The sequence below is a fragment of the Argopecten irradians genome, chromosome 5, assembly GCF_041381155.1.
Source record: "Argopecten irradians isolate NY chromosome 5, Ai_NY, whole genome shotgun sequence".
Classification (NCBI taxonomy): Eukaryota; Metazoa; Mollusca; class Bivalvia; order Pectinida; family Pectinidae; genus Argopecten; species Argopecten irradians.
Window position 1 is genome coordinate 46287147 of NC_091138.1, and position 24294 is coordinate 46311440.

General features: G+C 36.3%; 2 protein-coding genes across 3 annotated transcripts; one reads left to right on the plus strand and one right to left on the minus strand.

Annotated features, from left to right (window-relative positions):
* The first annotated feature begins 1091 nt into the window (after positions 1-1091).
* LOC138324608 (transcription initiation factor TFIID subunit 3-like) lies at positions 1092-4507 on the plus strand. 2 transcript variants are annotated; one of them, XR_011208651.1, is made up of 3 exons: positions 1092-2966; positions 3321-3351; positions 3391-4507. XR_011208651.1 is itself a non-coding variant. In XM_069269660.1 (2 exons), the coding sequence occupies exon 1, from the start codon at positions 1167-1169 to the stop codon at positions 2931-2933; it is 1767 nt and encodes a 588-aa protein (XP_069125761.1). In that variant the 5' UTR covers positions 1092-1166; the 3' UTR covers positions 2934-2966; positions 3321-4505. The 2 variants fall into 2 exon arrangements, 1 of the variants encoding a protein (XP_069125761.1); XM_069269660.1 differs by having other exon boundaries at positions 3321-4505.
* Positions 4508-6820: 2313 nt separating this feature from the next.
* LOC138324037 (proteoglycan Cow-like) lies at positions 6821-24288 on the minus strand. The gene is made up of 11 exons (XM_069269042.1): positions 24042-24288; positions 21884-21968; positions 19224-19323; positions 15029-15203; positions 13926-13985; positions 13421-13475; positions 12647-12796; positions 11626-11832; positions 9327-9380; positions 8398-8532; positions 6821-8046 (listed from the first exon to the last, which is right to left on the minus strand). Exons 1-11 carry the CDS (start codon positions 24213-24215, stop codon positions 8009-8011), a joined length of 1233 nt encoding a protein of 410 aa, XP_069125143.1. The 5' UTR covers positions 24216-24288; the 3' UTR covers positions 6821-8008.
* Between the last annotated feature and the right edge of the window lie 6 nt (positions 24289-24294).

Genomic DNA, 24294 nt, shown 5'->3' on the forward strand with positions numbered 1-24294 from the left:
CGATTACCAAGTGTCAAATATAGACACCTTTTAACGCAACCGGAAGTTTTAAACAAATAGTACGCGCATTAGTACTATACCAACGTACATCAAACAAGCCCAGAAGCTTACCAAAGATGTCATTTCAGCGATTCAGCGATTCTATCATTGCTGACGTTGGCTAAGATGGTTGCGCTATAAGTACAGCTAAAACTCTCTGCCGTGATGAGTCTGTATGCTATCGTTAGTTCCGTTCTAGGGATTCTGTAGTATTTCTTTTTATCACAGATGCATGTTTTTTAACCTGCATTGTCAGTTTTTAATGTCGTGCAAGGTTTATAAGTGAAGCTGGAAAGCAGAGATATCAGGAAAAAAATCAGCCCAGCGGCCAGTACCTGTCAACTGCCCCGGTCATGGGAATCGTAACCACCAATTACCGCGGCCCCAAGTAATATTTGGTATTTTACTTACACACATCGGTATCGCTTCTTTGGTCCTACGCACAATGGAAGATGGTAAATTGATAGATGATAGACGTAAAGGACAATCAAAACGTTTATAGTGGTAAATAGAAATTAAAATCTGGAAAGGATTTTTACGATCTCGACCAAATAAATTGAATTAATAAAATCTATACTCCACCGCTGACAAATGGTATTTTTCTCTGCCAAAAACAGGGCAGAAAAATCAGTATTTTTTCAGTTACAAAAGTTACTTACTTTACACCATTGCTACCATTTAAAAGTTTGAGCTTCTAATTTTACTTCAATGCAAAAATATTTGAAAAATAATCAATTGCGCCCCGAAAAAAAAAATCAGTGGTACTATGTGCTATATTTGAAATGAAGTACTGTTGCGCATGCACCAAAAGAAAACAATAAACTAGCTTATATTATTGTTTGTGTTAATTAGACATATGTATATAAAGTCAGGATTAAACACCAATTATTGTTCAAATGACGAGTATCGCTTATGCTCTGTCGGCGGTGGAGCATCTTAAAAATATGTCGTCAATGGTTTTGTTCGGGATACTTCGGGCCGGACCGACAAACTACACTGATGATATCATAATCACTGTGACGTCACAATCACCTACACGTGATACACAATCACCTACACGTGATTTATCCTTCGCAACCAAGCTATTAGCAGCGTGCAAATGATTTATCTATAATTTTACACCAAATATGTCGTTACTCTCCCTCTCGTCACATAGGGGGGATACAAACGGAGGAGGAATACCTCACCTTGGACGTTCATTGGATAGAGTTAAAACAGGAGGACTGAACCCATTGTCAACAGAAGGTTCCCTGACACGCAGAACAGCATTGGCACCACTCAAAAGTGCAGAGTTTAACAAGACTAAGAATATGCCAGGAATACCTGGGGGTAGTCTCTCTAAGACCAAGAGACAAGACCACAGGCTACAAAAAAGTGCCGTAGATTTTGAAATCCCGAGAAGAGATCCATTTTCTAAAGCAGCAAAAATCCCAGGAATATCTGGAAATGGTCTCAGTAAGACGAAGAGGCATGACCAAGATCAACCAAAACTACCAACAACTGATCCATTCACAAAAGCCGCCAAGATCCCGGGAATAGTAGGAAGTGAGTTTAGCGCAACTAGGAGACATGATCATGATGAACCGAGGTCTACCTTGGATGCGGGACTGGATGCGGAACTTCTTAAAAAGGATCCATTCACAAAAGCCGCCAAGATCCCGGGAATAGTAGGAAGTGAGTTTAGCACAACTAGGAGACATGATCATGATGAACCGACATCTACATTGGATACGGGTCTTCTTAAAAAGGATCCATTCACAAAAGCCGCCAAGATCCCGGGAATAGTAGGAAGTGAGTTTAGCACAACTAGGAGACATGATCATGATGAACCGACATCTACATTGGATACGGGACTTCTTAAAAAGGATCCATTCACAAAAGCCGCCAAGATCCCGGGAATAGTAGGAAGCGAGTTTAGCACAACAAGGAGACATGACGATATTGAACAGGCAAGTGGTTTGGTTCGGGACCATCAGAATACCAACCCACACCTACAGCAAGCAAAGAGTCTGAGCAAGATCTCAACAGAATCAGACGCCACTCTTCATCGCCGAAAATCTTTGGCGCCTATTGGAAGTGTTAATACTTCAGACTCCGAGTCGCTTGAGAAAGTCACAAAAATTAAAAGTTCAACTGGAAGCAAAACGGATAAGAAGAATAGACAAAAGAATGAAAAGGACATTAGCAACGAACTGCATTCACGTGCTGCGGAAAACAGTGTAGTGCCAGATTACGATAACTCGGAAGCCTCTACAGAACACAGTATCGATGAGGAGGAGTTCTACAAGCAGTTCATAAAGTCACAACAAGAGAAGCACCAAACGCAGTCTGGCAAACAGCAAGACGGCATGGAACAGTTACCGGAAAGTCGATGCGAAGAAAAGAAAACTGCCGAAAAAGTAGGCAAAAAATCGAAGAAAAAAGACAAGAAGGATAAAGGGAAAAAGAATAAAATTTACGCGGTGTGGCCAAATATGTCAAGAGGACACAAGTTGGCGGACTTGCCCTACTTTCGCCAAATAAGATTAAGATTCCCGGAATATCCTCATCATGGACTGCCTGACTGGGCCAAGTTCTACCCAACTCCTCCGGGATTTGAGAAAATGCCAATTCCAGAAATGTACCAAGGAGGACGAACACCTTACGACATGGCGCCTGGATATGAGATTCCGCCCGGATACGAGATTCCACCAGGATATGAGATTCCACCCGGATATGAGATTCCACCCGGATACGAGATTCCGCCCGGATATGAGATGCCACCCGGATACGAAGGAATGTATGGACCCGATGGTATTCAATACGGCGGCTACGAAGGGATGCATGGCAGAGGTGGACCACAGCGAGGCTTTGAGGGGATGCAGCAAGCTGGACATGCCGGGCGCATGTACTAGGAGAGCGGTACAGAAAGAAAATAGGGATCAGGGGTAAGTTTGAAGAGGGAATTGCTTACGTTCCGAGTAATTTTGGTTGTAATTAGCCTTCACTATATTACTGACCCGTTTATTCAATATATTTGCAAAATTTCTTGAAACTTTCTAAAATATCGTTATCATAATTAACTTTAAAGTGCTTTGAATTAGCGTTAGATGAGGATGAATATACAGTATATGACAACGACAAATTCAACCTACATTGTAGCTTCAGTGACTTTGCAGTTCATTTGGCAGTGTGTTGCGAAGGCCACAGAAGAATATACTGTATCACTTTTACTGACATCATATGTTGCTATATGTCATGTACAGTGTAAAATTAATGTAATTGTATCTCTTTTTTGGCAGCATAATAACAGTAGACCAGGAGGACACCAAGGTCTAATGCTTACAACACAAATACTGGGATGACACCAAGGTCTAATGCCTACAACACAAATGCCGGGATGACACCAAGGTCTAATGCTTACAACACAGACGTCTTTTTGCCGCCCACTCATCTCAGTTCCCCCGTAGCTTTCCGGCATTGCGCGGGATCTCCCACACCCCTCCCCACTCTCACTGCCTCTCTGGCATTGTGCGGGATCTCTTGTACCTTTCCAGCATTGCGCGGGATCTCACGTATCTTTCCAGCATTGCGCGGGATCTCCCGTACCCCTCTCCACTCTCACGTGCCTCTCTGGCATTGCGCGGGATCTCCCTTAACCGTCTCCAGTTTCACGTGCCTCTCTGGCATTGTGTGGGATCACTCGTACCTTTCCAGCATTGCGGGGGTTCTTCCACACCCCTCTCCACAATCACGTGCCTCCCTGGCATTGCGCGGGATCTCCCGTGCCTTTCCAGCATTACGCGGGTTCTCCCGTGCCTTTCCAGCAGTACGCGGGATCTCCTGTGCCTTTCCTATAAATCACGATGCGTGTTTAATGATTTGCAATATAAAGAAACTTTGTAAAGGAAAAAAAATAGATATTATTGCATATGAATGATTTTGCTCAGTTTATAATTGTAATTATTTACATTATTCTTTCATGTAATGTACATATTTTACAAACAAACATAAATGTATAACCCGATTTATGAGAGCATTGTCTTATAATCAATAAGAATATGAGATATGATGTAATAGAAACAACATGTATGTATTAATGATATTTATCAATTGATAATTAGGGATCCTTGATCTTTGTAAATAGTATTAGAGGTCTTTGCTGATGCCTCTTGATTAATTTGTGTGTTTGTAATGCAAAAAGACACATTTTAATAAAATTTATTTGGATATGTCTACGAAAAGAGTATGTACAATGTATGTAGGACTTTAATACCATGTTTTACAGTATATATGTCATTTTGATACCTTCATTGCACGTGATGTAGGCCATGTTAGAGGAGTGTAACATTGATGATGTCCTACATGTAGCTATTTCTTAATGAGTCATGTTATAGGTCAGGGGTCAGATGTACTTACTGGAGGATTACATAGGATAGTTAAGGGGTCATGTTATAGGTCAGGGGTCAGATGTACTTACTGGAGGATTACATAGGAGAGTTAAGGGGTCATGTTATAGGTTAGAGGCCAGATGTACTTACTGGAGGATTACATAGGATAGTTAAGGGGTCATGTTATAGGTTAGAGGTCAGATGTACTTACTGGAGGATTACACAGGATAGTTAAGGGGTCATGTTATACGTTAGAGGTCAGATGTACTTATTGGAGGATTACATAGGATAGTTAAGGGGTAATGTTATAGGTCAGGGGTCAGATGTACTTACTGGAGGATTACATAGGATAGTTAAGGGGTCATGTTATACGTTAGAGGTCAGATGTACTTATTGGAGGATTACATAGGATAGTTAAGGGGTAATGTTATAGGTCAGGGGTCAGATGTACTTACTGGAGGATTACATAGAATAGTTATGGGGTCATGTTATAGGTCAGAGGTCAGATGTACTTATTGGACATGTTACAGGTCAGAGGTCAGATGTACTTATTGGAGATTTACATAGGATAGTTATGGGGTCATGTTATAGATCAGGGGTTAGATGTACTTACTGGAGGATTACATAGGATAGTTAAGGGGTCATGTTATAGATCAGGGATCAGATGTACTTACTGAAGGATTACATAGGATAGTTAAGGGGTCATGTTATAGGTTAGTGGTCAGATGTACTTACTGGAGGATTACATAGGATAGTTAAGGGGTCATGTTATAGGTCAGGGGTCAGATGTACTTACTGGAGGATTACATAGGAGAGTTAAGGGGTCATGTTATAGGTTAGAGGTCAGATGTACTTACTGGAGGATTACATAGGATAGTTAAGGGGTCATGTTATAGGTCAGGGGTCAGATGTACTTACTGGATGATTACATAGGATAGTTAAGGGGTCATGTTATAGGTCAGGGGTCAGATGTACTTATTGGAGATTTACATATGATAGTTATGGGGTCATGTTATAGGTCAGGGGTCAGATGTAATTACTGGAGGATTACATAGGATAGTTAAGGAGTCATGTTATAGGTCAGAGGTCAGATGTACTTACTGGAGGATTACATATGATAGTTATGGGGTCATGTTATAGGTCAGAGGTCAGATGTACTTACTTGAGGATTACATATGATAGTTAAGGGGTCATGTTATAGGTTAGAGGTCAGATGTACTTACTGGAGGATTACATAGGATAGTTAAGGGGTCATGTTATAGGTCAGGAGTCAGATGTACTTTTACTCACAGATATTCACTGATCCCAATAAAACATTCTATTCATAAAACGTCAATGAATCCTTTGCTCGAGTTAAACCCGTTTGAAATTTAGGCTCAAAATAATTATTTTTATCAATTTTAGGCTAGGCATATTGATGTACTTCCTGAGATGTCCATCAAACCCCACTTAACAAAACTTATACAGTATCTGTAAAACTGATATCTTATGACCCCTTTGTTTATGATAATTGCCTCTTACAATGTGTACTTGTAAAACATCCAACTTTCCACCTTACTCTATGAAATATAACTGGTATTTATCAAGCGAGAAGGAATATCCTCTATACATTCTGCTGGCTTGTCCACATTCATCTCTATCCTACCATTCCTAAAAGGTCCAGACAGGTGCCAAACGAGTTGAACTCAGGAAACAACAAATCCTGCTGTGTTTGGATTTCTTCTTCCAAATGATATGCAGAACTTGAGACCAATAAGAAATAACAAAAAAAAAAAAAAAAAAAAAAAAAAAAATCTGAGAAAGTAACAAAATCCAAGATGGCTGCCTTTTTGAGTCATGTTGATTTATGTTCATTAAAAAATGTGATTAACGATCTATAAGGGACAATGAAGAACCAAAATATGACATTTCAGTGAGATTCCTTCAGCACGCTTTTTGAGAAATAGCTGAAACAAAATCCAAGATGGAGGCCTGTCAGCTGTTGGTTGTCCGATTAGTTCTAAATTGAACAGCAAGGCCCCATGGTATGTGGCTCCAACTCACTCCAACCATCAATATCCAAGATGGCTACCTGACCGGATCAGTCGTAAATGCAATATGCACAACTAAAGTCCTATGGGAACCTATTTAAGACATTTGATACAGATCCCTTTGGTGCCTGAGATATAGTTGTAAAAAATTTCAAATATCAAAATTCAAGATGGCTGTCTGTTTTGTCAGCCATCTTGTCAAGTAGATTGGTCCAAAAATGCAATATGCACAACTAGGGTCCATGGAGAGCCTACCGGGTGCATGTGAAATTATGATCCCTTCAATACTTTCTGAGAAATAGTGATTACAATCTTCAATAATTTGTCAAAATCTTACAAAATGTCTGTCAGCCAAGGCCCAACAAAAAAGAAGAGAATTCATTCCACTGCATGATTTTATTAAAAGATAAGCTTGATCTACAAGTAAAAAAATATAATCAATATCCATACAGCTGATAAATTATACTGAAGAATTTTTCTTTTTGAAATTTATATTTTGTCTATTTGATAGAGATTCCAATGTTAATTATGCATACATACAATGTAGGATTCTTCCAAAAGAATCAAAAGAAGAGCATGAAAAAATGCATTTGAAAACCATTATCTTCAAAGTCTAACCATGAATAATACTCACATAAATACATCTGTTATATAACCTAATACAAAGTATTTGTTAACTATGAATAAGAATTTACTGACAGTGTTAAAATAACATCACAGAATTGACAATTTTGGAATGTAACTTTGCAAAAATAAATATGTTTTTATTGGCAAAAATTATACAAAATAATGTTTTAATTAGGTTATGGTATAATCACATGTAGATATAAAAATTGCTGTAATTGCCTCCCTTTGTATGTTGACAGACTTTCTCATGACCAAAAAAAAACTCAATAGAATAAATCAAATCACTGCACAATACAAACATCAATGGAAGACTAGTAATCTCTTCAGGTGTACACCAGAATTCGGACAAGAATGATCACTCCAGAAATCAAACTATATTTCTCCATTTAAGTTATGTGTGCCATATTTTTCACACTCACGAATCAAGATAAACTTTTAATAGGTTATTCACCACCAAAAGTTACCGACATTTTGAGAATTACAGTACTTTCAATTATTCATGACAGGAGTACCTACGCTCAGACCATGAAGCCAAATTGTGGTCTACAATTTCAATTCACATTTTTACAGTGTTATTAATAATTTTAAAGTGATTTCTGCAGAATTTTTTCTATCTAAACATGCGAAAGGCATTGAAACAACAATTTTACAGTACACAATTTTTGTGTTGTTAATAAAATTTATAAGGTATCTGAAGCCATCTGAATAATTTTCACAGCTTAATTTATCAAACCTATATGGTTCTTGATAATAGATTGATGAAGAAAAAATTAACATGTCAAAATTTTCACCGAGTTATGGCACATATAACTTAAAATACTTAATTCTTTAAAAACATCCAAAAATTACAGTACAGTTGTATCAAAAACATTCTTAAAATACTTTTCTATTTTATTTTGTTCTATTAATCGGTGGAGCTACAAACAAAGCAATTTCTATTTTTCAAACTTGGATCTGTCTGCCAGTGGTATCAAATCTCTCTGTAAAAGAAGACAAACAAAATGCAATGAAAACATTTTTCAATGTTTACACTCATTTTTTGCATCACATTCTATTTCAAATAAACATATTTAACTTCGATTAAATATTTATGTATTTTGCATAACAATTAAGCCTAAATAGATAGATATCAGACAAATTACACTACCATTTGTATTTTTAATATCTTATTCAAGCAGCTGACATTCTTGTCTTCCATCTCTGGGTAGTTAGAGAATCATAAGACAAGTACAAAAGTTAATGGTTTTCTCTGGGACATGATATTATACACCCAAGCAACTAACCATATTACCATAATAGTTGATAAGCAAATCCCTGGTCTCAGAACTTACCACAGTGGGGGGCGCCCGAAGTCTTTGTATTGGCAATTTGGTTTCCATCAAGGTCTGAGCACCAGCAGAACGTTCCAGTTTTGTCACATTGGGTCTTCTCATAGAATCCCTCAGCTGTACAGGCAGGCCTGTAGCCTTTGGACAGAAATACTAATACCATTAACAACAGTTAAATGGGCTTCATTCCAAGACTACTGTATATCCAATTAGGATTATTACAGTAAACCTTCAGTTAGTCAAACAAAATAAAATAATTATCAACATCAATGTAAAGTCTGGGCTTTGTATAACAACACTTCTACATTATGTCCTACGGTGAATTATATTACCAAATTAAAGATAAACAAGCAAATTCGTTGAATTTCCATCCCTCGCTTTCAGGACATATTGTAGGTAAACACTATTGAGGTTAGGTTTAACTTTGGTCAAAACATAAAAAAATAAATCAAAGGGCCATAACTCTGCTAAATAAGGTCTGTTGCAAGTGGCGATCAAACTTTGCTGAGTCCTTAAAACATTTAACCTTGTTACTAAATTTGAAGAAAATCGGTTTACATTTGTTACACTTATTGCACGGAAATGGCACAAAATGATGTTGTTTGTAATTCAAAGGGCCATAACTCTGTTAAATAAGGGCCATCGACAATCGCGATCGAACTTGGTGGAGCCCTAAACAGTAATTGCAAGGTAACGAAGTGTTACAGACAGACAGATGGCCGGACAGACAGACAAACCCAAATTAATATCCTCCCTTTCGGGGAAAGCGGAGAATAATTATCTGTCTTTCAATTTAGACTAATGCCAGCTGCATAACTTCAACGGCTATTTCACAAATCTGTTAATCCAGAAATTGGATCGTTTTATCAGGCCAATCCAGTTACTCACCTTGATTATTATATCGACAGATAAGTTTAATACTAGGCTCTTACCTTGACTGTCTGTTCCCTCTTTGAAGCTTTCTAAATGTTTGAAACAAGGAGCCTCTGAAAGTAAATACAGAGTTTATTTACTACACTGTAATAGCATTAATCTTAAGAGTTTTCTAATTTCAGTAAATTAAATATTTGTTCTTCTTTGCGGCTACCTTGCAGCCATCTTGTTGACCAATTGGACCCAAAATGCTATATGTGCAATGAAGGCCCTAAGGGAACCTGCATATGAAATTTGAGAAAGATTCCTGCAGTACCTTCGTAGCAACAGTGGTAGCAAGAAAAACAGATACCATGGAAGAAAGGTGATTTCAATGGTCTATAATATTAATAATTATAGGAATTCAGTTTCCAATAAAATAAGGTTTTAAGTGAAGGTGCGGCCTTCGTCAAAGTGTTTGACAGGAGTTTGTGTGGATGAACATCACAATCTAGCACATTTTCTCCACATACAGGTTGTATGTTTGAGGTATTGGTGGTTGGTTGGTGTTTTTTCTTTAGGTTCTCTTAGGTATTTGAACAGAGAAATTAAAGTGAATAGTTGGGCAAAGGAAGACTAAAGTCAGTAAAAATGTTGTTGATATATCCAGTATTATTTCTTATGAAATAGAAAAATAAAACTTCCCATCAAAATTGCCCTACATGCGAAGAAAATAATTTATATTATAGGAATACCTAAACCTCCTTCCGGCTGGCTATGTCTGTGTTGACATTCCCAAGCAGCCTCGCTTTCAGAATTTATTTTTAGAACTGTGCTAAATTTACAGAGCTTTTCCATAATTTCAATGGTCAAAACTTAAAAACGTAATCAGAACTTGGCTGTCGTTTTGATATATAAGGACTTTTGGAAGGTGAACGAACACATTTGGACTGGTTTTCATTGCCCGACTATTCACTTTAATTTGGGGCTGGTTTAACGTCCTGTTAGGACATACGTCAGGAGGAGAAGGAAAAGTCAAAAGTATTGTGAAATCATTTATTTTTGTTTGATGTGTAAAGGAGGCTATCTGTGGAAATTATTACTGAATTTAAACAACATGCGGGCTACACCGTTTTAAATTATTTTAAATAGACACAAAATAGCAGGTGATTACCTGAGATACCCTCTTACTATACCAAAGTATTTTCACACAAGCTAATATTCTGCATTTTAAACTATCATCAAACAACTACTACAGTGGACCCTCGATAATCAAGACACCTTCGTTCGCAGCCTAAACCATCCATATAATTCCGTTTTATTAGTTAAATAAATTGTCATGTATGAGTTACCCCCCTTGACCTTGTAATCGATGATAGGCTTTTAAATAATACTGCGTTTGTTATGTTTTATAGGTGATTTTTTCATATTATTACATTAAGAATATTGAATAAACATATTTCTTTTTTTTAAATACGAAACCAAAGCCATTGTTAATTGTGTACTATGTATGCATATAGTTACGTATCCCACTCTTGATCTGTCGTACGGCAAATTACCATATGTTTCAAAATGCCTAACCAAGGATCAGTATCTATGTTCTTGGCATAAAAAAACTATGATAACAAATAGTTGTGAACACTTTATGAACTAATACAATTGTTATTTTGTGTTTTTATTGAACATTTCCACAAGTCTTTGCTTTCTGGCAGCCGTTGTTATGACAAAAAACACATGTTCAAGTGGTAGTGTGTATTTTTAAACATGACTGTTGCTGGCCTTGTATTTTCTCAGCACATGGCGACAGAAAGTTGTACGGATTATTGCGGAAATTTATTAATGAAAATTACATGATGTTCCCAAAATTGAGTTCCGGATTCGGAATCCGAATTTTCAGACTAGTTAGTGTATATATAAATAACATTACGGAAATCCGATCCCTGACATTTCCGTCCGGATTGTGAGTTTTCGGGACTATCGGCCTCCGGATATCGTGAGTCCACTTTATACTGATGGTAGTTTTACAACCTATACTCCTGGAAATGAAATCACTTATAGGCTCACATGTCGTTATCAGTATATAGAGTATATAGTATATACTACATAATAATGTGTACTTTTAGGAATACATCAAAGTTTAACCCACAGGCAATCTGTCGGTTATCTGGAATTTAAATTACAAAATCATTGAAAATACAGCCATTCAATTTGAACTATTTTCAGTAAAAACTCCTCAAGAATGCTACCAGTTAAATTATGTTAAATTCTAAGCAGCTATTATGAAGAAGAAGTTGATGGTTGACGGGCAGACGGACGCCATGGCATCGGATAAGCTCTCTTTGTCAATTTTTGGTGAGCTGATTAATCCTGTATACCTACCAGTATCTGTGAAGCAGCAGCACCATTCTTTTTTCGACAGCAGCTTGTCTTTGTCTGTGTCACACGACTCCAGGAGAGGAGTAATACACTGCTCCTGATGGATGTCCTCTATAATGGCTAGCTCAGACCTGTCCAGGAATCGGTCCTCGTTTTTGTCAAGGCTACGTCGCTCCCACATCACCGAGGATGAGCATTTACACTGTCCAACTGCAAATCAATATATACATATTTTAGATCTAAGCATGAAGCATTGTACGTCTTTTAATTGGCATTCATAGCCTATATAGTTTGCATTCATAGCCTATATACATGCCATCTGAAAAGAGGCAAATTCACGAAGCGCTAGCAAAATTTGCCTCTGTTCAGTTGGCATTCATAAGGGTTATGAATGCCTATTGGAAGACTCGGCAAATTGGAATATTGTGACTTAATTATGTATCTTCCTTATAACATGTAGATTACAAGCTTGAAATATTCACAGTTCAACGGAGCTGAACAGAAAATGTTAACATTATGATTTGAGGAATTTAATCGCTTAATTGTTGTGAAATCTCATTTTATTCAGTACGAGAATGCATACACGTATATTGTATCCATCCATAGACTGTAGTGTGACTTATATTGGTTATGTAATTTGCTTCGCAAGAGATGTAAGCTTGATGTTATATTAGGTTGGACAAAGTCAAAGATCTGACAACATTAGTCAAGGCTACATCTACAGCGTAAACTTTGATTTTCACCTGGTATCAAACTTTCGGCAAACCAAACTAAGTACAATCTCGACAAACTCGCCGTTTATTGACTTAACTATGCTGATTATAAAGTTAAATGTATCATATAATTAGGCGGTTATATAACATATAGATGGTTATTCTTCATAATCTTTGTCACGGAAATGTTTTCATGTGCAGTTCCGAATGCACTTATTGACCTGAGGAGGTCCAAGCAAACGGTGCATTCGAACAATATTCGGTGCAGCCTTAAGTCAAAAAAAGTATGCTTTCATTTATGATTTACTTACAAGCTCTGAAATCTCCGTAATGCTTGGGTTTTTTCATTAATGGGTGTTTTTTCATGTATTTCTTGTTCCTGTGTTCTTTCTTCTGTTCATGCAACACCACAAACCATTCATTCAATCGTCGTCTCAAATCTTCAACTTTTCTGGAGCATTCTGCAAAATAAACACAAGGTCCATGGGCCTTAATGGTCACCCGAGTTCAGATACAGAATGAAACAAGGACATGTAAAAGGCTCTTAAAATCTGTCAGTGATTGAAGACTATTTGATTCCATTACATCTGTGAATTCAGAATGTTTTTGAAATTTTAGCCATTTTGACCCTTTTCGGCCCCACTCCTTTGGCCCCTGGAGGTCAGCCAGGGGACTCCTATCAGAATAAGGCACATAAAATTAAGTGTTTCTGACTTCAAATTAATATGATATGATCAATAATCATACATTTATAACCAGAAGGAAATTAAAAGTATGGATCTTTCATAAGTAAGTTTTTATGAAATTTTGAATAAATATGTAAAATTTAACATAGACCCCCAAATAATCGATGCTATATATCACGTGGCACACAGTAGAACAATTACACTCTCCATTTATTTTCGCATCAAAAAGTCGTTCACGTAATTAGCGTACACTCGCATACATTTCCACATTTAGAGACGACATTTTTGTTATGTGATAAGCACCATTAGTATATTTATAATGAACCATGCTAGTAACATTATATTTAATGTAACAAATTTACTCAAAATCACAAAGCCAAATCAAAATCCATTCCTCACCAGGATATTTTCTTTCCATTTCAGACTTCCTCCCTTCACCCATGTGCATCAGTTCCTGTAACAATCAAATCAGCATTGAAATTCAAAGTATAAATTTGATAGGAAAGCCATCTATTTCATTCTTATCGGACCAGCATGGACAATATCTGTACTGTATTCTAAATAATGATAGACAGTTCTTACATGGACAATATCTGTATACTGAATTATAAATAATGATAGACAGTTCTAACATAGACAATATCTGTATACTGAATTCTACATAATGATAGACAGTTCTAACATGGACAATATCTGCACTGAATTCTAAATAATGATAGGTCTGCAGTTCTAACAAGTAATATATTGTTCTAACAAAATTCCAACAGATATCCTCAACTTCAGGTAACGATATGCTTTGTTCTGTAAACACTGTACTCCTACAAACATCTTCATGTGACTTTGTTTTGTTCTGTCAAAACTAAACTCCTAGAATTATCCTTAACTTGAGGCAACATTTACTCACATCAACGGCGTCCATGTTTTCAATGAGTCTGTGTCTTGATATCAGGTCATTTCTATTCTTCTGAAAAAATATATGTAATCAGTAAATTATCTTTTAATGTTTAATTGCTGCATTATATAGGACAACATATAACATATACTTACTGAGTGAAGCAGCGAAATCACCAAAACACAAAATGAATTTGCTAAATTAAGACATATTAACCCTACCGCTGACCACCGCCTATTTCTTCGTACCAGTATAAATAGAACAATTTTGGACAATATTATTTTTCTTCTAGGCTAAAAGTTAGGAACTTATTGTTAATTATGCCACATAAAACCTGGCTTAAAGACATTTAAACTAGAATGATGTCAGTATGACATTAAAGATATTTCACTGCCAACAGAGCATAAACGATATACCGCACCCATCTTTTGAACAATATTCCCCACCCCATAAATATAAAAATAAGGATACTAAAAATGCAATATGACTGCTATCCCATGCTTAGTTTCAGAGAAGAATCATTGATATGGAAATATCCAAATTGACGATTTTTTTTACTAAATTTTAGTTTCAATAATAAAAAAAAAAATTCAAAGTACTCTTCTGTGACCAGCCGGGGACAAATCTGGATCAGATTGTCAAATCTCGCCCGGATCATCTGTGAAATTTCTCTTGGGATATACATATATATTGTGTATAATTTTTTACCATTTTACACTTTTTGAGGTTTGAAATACATTTTTGACATCCAGAAATAACAAAATTTTATTGCACGGTAATATATGTAATAATTGAAGTATACAAGCTTCTATAATCCCTGTCTTGAACACGCCTACCAAAGAGTTATCTATAACTGACAATGCTTTTCTCTTCTTTTCTCTATACAATCATAATTTGAAGAAGCTAGACCTCAATACTTTCTGAGAAAGTAACAACATCCAAGATGGCTGCTTATCAGTCCTATTGTTTGACCTTTACATGCTATATATAAATTAATGACAAAGAAGAACCTACAAATGAAATTTTAGTAAGATCCCTTTAGACCTAGCTTTCATATTTATCATTAGATGTCATATGATTTGAGAGGCAAGCTAATACAAAGCTTGAATACTTACTTTTTGACTGGCCATGATTTGTTTGTGTCTGACATTGATAGGCCGCTCATTCAACTCGTTAACACTAGTCTCGAGAGGATTAAACTTCTTAGAATGACCATGAAACTCTTTCATCAGACGATGGTGCTGTTTCTTTCCCCTTTTGTGATGCATGTTAAACTTGGATAAACGATGACTGAAATATACAAAGAAATTGGTTAAACTTGCGTGACAACACATGGCCTGCACACTCATCTGGCTAATTACCTCAAGGATTTTAAGGAATTACATTTAATTTTCTTTCATACCCCACCCCTCCTTCCACAGGGGTCAGATGCCATGCCCCGCCCATCCAGACACAGGGGGTCAGAGGTCGTTCCCCCCCCCCCGCTCGAGGTCCCCCCCCTCCTGACACAGGGGGTCAGAGGTCATGCCCTGCCCCTCCTAACACAGGGGGTCAGAGGTCGTTCCTGCCCCTCCCCCCTCCTGACACAGGGGTCAGAGGTCGTGCCACACCCCTCTTGACACAAGGGGTCAGAGGTCATTCATGCCCCACCCCTCCTGACACAGGATTCTAGGTTTATACAAACATATCTCCCCTTTCCCCAAGAATGTTTCCTTTTAAATTTTGTTTGATGACTAATAAACATAAAACATTTAACCTCTATATTTCCCCATTGGTTGCCCCAACTGAATGTCCTTCTTTTCAGATGACTTTAAACAAGGACAGACAGACAGACAGACAGACAGACACACACACAGACACACACACACAGACAGACACACCATTATAGGGCACCCCACATAGGGCACCCACATCTGCTACACATATATCAGGTCATTTTAGATGTTTGTGTGGATATAAATGCCATGCACAATAAAATAAGGTGGTGTATACATGTACCTGGTACATATATACACACTAAAGGCCCACAACATTCAATATAATGATGAACCTATTCTCCCACCATAACTGATTTGTCACCAAGCGCGGTGAGCGATAAATTCTACACTGTCTAGTCATAGCCATGCATATTCTACGTAGACTTCGCTTAGCCTCAGGCAGATTCATGACAAGGGTCAATATTCATAGAGCTTATCTAAATATAAAGGTGTAATATACATAGAGGACCATCCTGGAAAGATATATATACCAAATACCAATGACCCCGTCCCTATAACAAGTTAAACTTACAAATATTCAAATCTATTAATTAGATGCAAAATAAAAACTTAAATACATTATATATAATTAACTCCTTTTGGATCATAGCTTATATAATACTTTGTATATGAACGGTTTTTATGTCAAAATTGAATTCCATTAAGCAGTACAGGGGTCCCTCAATTAGAGCTGTCTTCGTTATAAACAATATTGATATATATTGACCATTCTGTTTTTCCTATACAATAATGATTCATATTTTTCAAAATAGATACAATGACCAAAATGTAGTTGATGACCTGCCAATTACAAACAGTACGATATATTTTGTAAGGTGCCTGATCATTAAAACTCTATGAATAATTCACAATTACCACACATTATATGAAATACAAAAATTTTACTCAGAAAAAGTTTTTGTTTATTAACTGGTAACAAATCCTGGTAATACACAAAAGGACCGTTCCGGATTTAAACAACACGTCTACAACAACAAGTCTACAGTACAGTTATGTGGGATGGTGGATCTTAATGGTGATAATTTCTTTTCGATATATTAAAATACAAAAATTATATCATTGACAGCTCTACCTTCAATATCCTTTAATTTTAAGTGAGTTGGGCACTCGTAGAGTAGAATACGGTACCTAAGATAACAAGACGGTACCTAAGATAACTAGATATACGCGCTGCTGAACACACTACAGTATATATTACCTACTGAAATGTAAATGTGATATTTGTTAACCTAGTCCTGTTTGTATATAAGTTTAAGTTACCCACAAAAGTGATAGAGTCTTTAAATCCCAAACTTCTTTATGGCAATTTAATTTCTTTTTCATTTTCACGTTTGATTGATAAATGCAGTTATTTAAACTCTGTGATTCAAACTCCGATGGATCAAAGGACTATGTATGGTTTTTGGGCCCTTTAGGAACCCAAATCTGTCAAATGTTCAAATCTGTAAATGACTGATTATCACTGCAGTTATTAGTTGCCATGATAACCATCCAAAATATGCATAAATTAAGCTAATGTGAAAACTTTGTTGTATAAGTATAAACTTTATTTATTTTAAATCGATTTAGAAATAAGTTATACAACTTATGTAAATCACTCTTGATGGCCCGGATGCAAGCGCGTGAAGGGTCTTAAATATATGTGGGAGGAAACTGGAGTGCCCGGAGAAAACCCACGTGATCGGGCAGGTGACCCCTAACCTTTTCACGTCCATGCCAGGGATCGAACCCCGGCCGGCTAGGTGAAAGGCGAGCGGATTAACCACTACACCACCCGATCACCGGGGTGGAATTGTTGTTGTTCTTGTGCCTATTTTTGCTATGTTTTTCATCTAGTAATCAAAGAACAAATCTATATTTCTCCTGAAGATGTATCTTCGGTGCCTTCATATTCTGATCAGTAAATGTTATGTTTGTTCAAGATTGGACTCCATTAATTGTTGCACAGAGAAAAACTACCAAAATATAGGCGAAAAATGACCAATTTTCCACATTTGCTTAATATTTCAAATGTTTACCATGGCAACAAGAGCGGTAATGATAGAAAACCACCATCTTAAATAAATTAAGGATGTACTAAAAATTTCAGATACAACAGCTTAATTTCATAACATTAAGTTAAAAATTTCATGAATTTTTGGGCCAATAAAGGCCCAAACCATATACATGTTATCCTTTCTCGCCATATCAAACTTTTTGGCTAGGTCCCGGATTTCTTCACTGTATATAACGCTACTAACAAACCCATGTATGAGTACAAGTTTTATGAGTCAATGTTTTTAATGTATATCCACATGGTCCACTTGTAAAAGAATCATAGGTAAAAGCCACTCGATGATTCAAATAACAAGATGTCCATGGGCATTAATGGTCATCTGACTATTGTCACAATAAAACACCTATAAGAATATAGCAGTGGCAAACAATTAAGGCATACAAAGAAATTTTTAATAGAAGAAGAGAAGTTTCTGATATATTTGATGAATTGACCTTGAATGAAGGTCAAGGTCATTAATTTCAATATACTGTATTTTCCCTAATGAGGGCGCCAGGCGCAGGTGAATGGCTTAGGGGGGCGCCGTTATTTGAGACCATTTTTAGATTTTTTTTTTCAGAAACAGACTATAGTCATCTTGCTTTTAGTTTCGTATTTTGCTGAAACTTACTATAACCAAATTACGTTTTGAAGTCAAGTAAGTATTGAAATTACATAATTATGAAGAAATGTATGCACCAGAAGTATTAAACATTGGTTAAATATGTCTGTTTCACGGAATTTTGGCATTTCATGCTAGTCTGTTTATTTACCATGCGTACACAAAATAGCGGACGGTGCTTTTGATCGCTACTTTCGTTTTGTGGCAGATGGGAAATACTGACAAGAGCACACAATAAAATGATTAGAAATGATAACATTCCTGTTATTTAGGAACCTTTATCATAGATATACAGTAAGTATTCATAAAACCTGTATAGACATCGCCAAAATGTTGTTGCCAGTTAGTCTTCATCCATACATGTGTGTGGGGCATTCAAGTGACACGTTTTGTTTTGAACATGGCGTTCTCGCTGTTTCTATGTGTAAACACTTGGCAAAGATGTCCTAAGTTGCCCAGTGCAATAAATTTATAGCTGATCGGATATCTGTTAAGCATCAGATTGATGTGAAACAGTATTTTATTAGTGTCTACAATGACAAATCATCACAATCTGCCACAAAAATTGTATGAAATTAGTTTTTTTTTTTTCAGCAAAAAACGTGGGGGCGCCCTTATTAGAGGAGGCGCTCTTAATAGGGAAAATACGGTACATGGTAGTCCTTCATTCCAACATGCTACAATTCCAATACCAGGCCTCTTAGTTATTCACAAGAAGATGTTTAAAGATTTTAGTCAATTTGACCTGTGTGACCTTGAATGTCTCAAATTGACATTGAATTTTTTTCAAGACCTGTCCAATTGCAAGAGGTCTAGACCAATCAGAAAACGACCAAATTCACAGTCATATAACAATTTGTGTTATTAACACTTACCTGGCTTTAAGGAATTTCTTGTGGATGCATTTGGTGTTTCCAGTTGCCTTGTGACGGACACAAACCTCGTGGTAGTCACATTCAGTGGTGCACTCTGACCCTGTTAATCATTATATAGGTCACATTTATCACATGTTAGATATAATAGATGTCAAATTTTTCACATGTTACATATAATATAGGTCAAATCTATCAAATATTAGATATAATATAGGCCACATTTATAACATGTTAGATATAAGTCAGATTTATTGCATGTTAGATATAATAAAGTTCAAAATATGTTAGATATGATATAGGTCACATTTATCACATGCTAGATATGATATAGGTCACATTTATCACATGCTAGATATAATATAGGTCAAATTTATCACATGCTAGATATGATATAGGTCAAATTTATCACATGCTAGATATGATATAGGTCAAATTTATCAAATGTTAGATATAATATAGGTCACATTTATCACATGTTAGATTGTTTTTCCAATTGCTTTATTTTTGAAAAAAACCCATTTATTTATAAAATATATGTAATAAAACACATGTTACATATATATATAATAATAATATAGGTCACAGGTTAGATATATAATACAGTTCAAATTTACATCAACTGTTAGATATAATATAGGTCAGATTTATTACATCTGTTACAGGTCAATCTAATATTACATAACAAGAGGCCCATGGGCCTTAACGGTCACCTGACATTCAATAGTAATTTGTCATGTAAGGGCCAACATAATAGCTATGAGGGACTTTAACACATGGTGTGTTAATTTTTTCCCTCCTGTATTCAACACAGAAGCTGAAGTAAATATGAACTGATGTTGATGAAACTCTGTATGCAATGATCAGGTATTGGATGAATTTGCTTACTGGAACAATTTATCATAAATGACATATGCATATGGTTGTTATTTTTCTTTCTAATTTTATCATCCTATAGTCAGGTGACCTAAAAATGCAGGGCTTTTTCTCACTGCTTTGGGAATGGGGCCTGTGGCTTTGAATTTGGGAAAATGTGCGACAAAACCAGGATTTGGGGAAAATTATAAAATACAAAATAGAGCATAACAAAGAAGGTTTTTTTTTTATTTCCAATGTAGTTTATGTACTTTTCTGAAGCCATTTCACAAATACTTAAGTTTTAACCAACTAAGTTCATGCAATACTTTTGGATAGTTTTCAAGAAATTTTGATTTTGGGAAATTTAAGGATTGAATTGGGAAAAATTTAGTGGTTTTGCCATGGGAATGGGGCCGATTTTCGGCCCCAAATCATGTTGAAAAAAAGCCCTGAAATGTAAGCCATTTGGACCCTACTGGGCTCCACCCCTTAGCCTTTGGGGATGAGACAGGGTCAAAATGACATAATAGCAAAATGTCCTCATGTGGTTATAATGTGAATCAAAAGTTTGAACAATTTCCAGTAGAAAATAAACAAAATATACCCAAGAAGTATTCAATATAAACTATAGCAAACTTAGCCTCCTCCCCAGGGGCAAACAAAGAGGCCAAGGGTTATAAAATTCACAATTCTGATAAAGCACCACAATATCTTTAGAACACAAGGTCCAATAATAGCATTATTACAAAGGACATGAACTCTATAATATAGTTACCGTCGAAAAATTCCCTTTTTCAAACTCATCCTAGATCTTGTTGATATAAGGCTACATACAGAGTTTCATCAAAATCAGTTCACATTTACCAAAGTTATCTTGTTCACAAGCACAATGATAAAATTAGAACAAAGGGCAATAACTTGTATGTTACTGTCGAATAATTCCCATTTTTGAACTCGTACGAAATCTTGTTGATATAAGGCTACATACAAAGTTTCATCAACCTCGGTTAACATTTACTCAAGTCATCATGTTCACAAAGTAAAGTTAAAGCACGATGGACAATAGGCTATTGCAGTAGGTCACTATGACGTATGGTCAGGTGACCTAAAAATAGCAACAGTGACCTTGACCTTGACCTGGCAATCCTGAAACTGTATCTTGACAAAAATATTATGGTCCTTTAAATTTGTGTGAAGTTTGATCAAAATCACTCAAGGAATGAAGCCACTAGATCACTGAAAAGGATTTCAAAAAAATAGTAATGGTGACCTTGACCTTGACCCTGCAACCTTGAAACTCAAACTTTTTCAGTCCTTTGTATTTGTGTGCAGTTTGATCAAAATCACTCATGGAATGAAGCTGCTAGAGTGTTGACAAAGAAATTATCTAAAAATAGTAACAGTGACCTTGACCTTAGTCTGGCAATCTTCACACTCAAACTTGTCCGAGATATTATGATCCTTTGTCTATGTGTGAAGTGTGATCAAAATCACTCAAGGAATGAAGCTGCTAGAGTGCTGATAGGGATTTTCTAAAAATAGTAGCAGTGACCTTGAACTTGACCCAGCAACCCTGAAACTAAAACTCGTCCGAGATCTTGTTAATATTATGCTACATACAAAGTTTCATCAATCTCGGTTCACATTTACTCAAGTTATCGTGTTCACAACAAAAAGTTAACGCACGACGGACGACGACAGACAAAAGGCTATCGCAATAGGTCACCATGACCTATATGGTCAAGTGACCTTATAACATAAATAATCTATATACATCTAATTTAAGATCCCTTGATTAGCCTTACTTTTGACGTGTGAAAATTCCATGTGTTTCTTCTGTAATACATCCTCCTGGTCGATCAAAACAGCACGCGCGCTGTGTTTCCTGTGCTGTAAAAATGAAAACATTAAATATTAAACAGAAGCGTCAAATAATACCCAGTAATCATTTAATTGTTTATTTGGTCCCACCTATCAGGCCCACCATTTGTAAAATTGTATCCCTATCCCATAAGGATGCTACCAATACATAAAATATTAGTTTTATGCAATGCTGTTGGTTTCAGAGAAAAAGTCGAAATGGAAAGAGCAATTACAAATTGACCACTTTTTGCCCCGCCCCTCAGATCCCCGGGGGTCAGTCCCACCATTTGTAGAACTAGAACTTTGAATCTCCACACCATAAGGAACTACAATGCAACATGAGTGCTATCCATTATAAAAGAACGTTGTTGGTGTTTTCTTTTTGATTGAATAGCATCCATGGAAAATTAAAAGTGACATTTTATCGTGACTGGTAGTCTGTTAACTGACTTTGAAACAGTCGATAGTTTGGCAGTAACTATCGGCGATTGTTATCAACTTTCTGAAATTTGAAATTGCCATCAATTGAATGCGTAGAAAGGCATACAATCGCAATATATCGATAGTCTGATGTAGTGTACGCTACACTCCTACTTGAGCGTATCAGTGTTCTGTTTTTGCACGGTTTCTTGAATAGGGACAGGAAATTATACAAGAGGCCAAATGGGCCTTAATGGTCTTCTGAGTGTTAATTAGACAATACATCATATAGAATACACAGCAAGTCGTTTAAAGAAGCCTATTTGATCCCTGTGACCTTGAATGAAGTTCAAGGTCATTCTTTTGAACAATCTTGGTAACTCTTCGTCCCAGCATGTCACAGGCCAATATCAGGTCTCTAGGCATCTTAGTTATTCACAAGAAGTTGTTTAAACACTTTTTGCCTATTGAACCCCTGTGACCTTGAATGATGGTCAAGGTTATTCATTATTTTTTAACAAACTTAGTCACCTTCATCCCAGCATGTCACAGGGCCAACATCATGTCTCTAGATATCTTAGTTGTTCACAAGAAGTTGTTTAAAAGATTTTAGTGATTTTCACCCTATGACCTTAAAAGAAGGTCAAGGTCATTTATCTAAACAAACTTCATCACAGCTACTCCAACAATGTTGGAGGTATAGCACGACAAGACATTTTTTATCATTACGTCGTGTTCGGTATTGCCCATCAGAACTTTCTCAATATCGAGATCCAACATTAATTACATCACAGCATGCTACAGGCCAAATATCAGTATTCTTGGCCTTTCAGTTATTGAGAAGACCTAAAAATTCTAAAAAAAAAACACCCGATAATTTTATAAGGGAGCTTAAAGGGACAATTCAGTCTAAGAGAACATTAAAATTTGTACATATATCGAGAAAAAGCCCAGTTTTAATGGAAATTAGATAGTCGGTTTTACTGTGATATGCCAGAAAAGCCCATGGTGGTGAAATGCATGTGAAATGTTCATATTCGCTCGCTGTCGGCCATAACACATTGTGGTCGAACATATCTTGTATGCCGAAACCTGTCCCTTGCTCGTTGAGTATAATGTTACTTTTGTCTAGAACTGCTCAAATCGCTCTGACAGTAGTGTGTTTACCTTATTAGGTTAATTGTCTTGCATAAAATTCATTTTATCACCTCCACAATGTTTATGTAGTTCATTTGTTTAACATGCGTGACTTAGCTCGGATATGGGTACATATACATGTTGTACCTGCTTAATCGTATTGATCAACGATTTATAATTACAACGGTATCAATTGAAATACTAAACAATGACGTGGAATTTGTCAATATTTTATGTAATATGTTTCATTAGAAATGTAGAACAATACATTTATGCCATATTTTGCTTCTTGGCTATGTAAAAATATTAGCCTGAGTGTTCATGAATTGTCCCTTTTATAACATAGATTTCTACGTCAACAGGTAAATAGCAGTCAAACTTCATTTTACTGTGATTTTACAAAAAGTTACAGGTAAGTTAAAAATGGTAACATAAATGATGAAACATTTGACAGCATTTACTACGAGACAGCTCATCCAACACCTGTAAATATACATTACACAGGTACTGTACAGGTAAACACAGCGATCGAGGTCAACTTACCATAAACTTTTTAGTACCATGTGCCCTTTCTTTCGCTTCACGACGCAAAACTTTGAAATCTACTAATTTCATACGTCCCAGATTGTTCTTATCGAAATTCTTCATGTGTTTAGCCTCTATGTCCCATAGTAAGACAGTTAGAAGCAATATCGGTGCCAGCCGTAACACCACCATTTTACCTGTTCTCGAATAAACTGCTCTAGGCTAGTTTACGGTGTGAGTGTGACAAGCCCAGTGGCAAAACTTTAGCGGG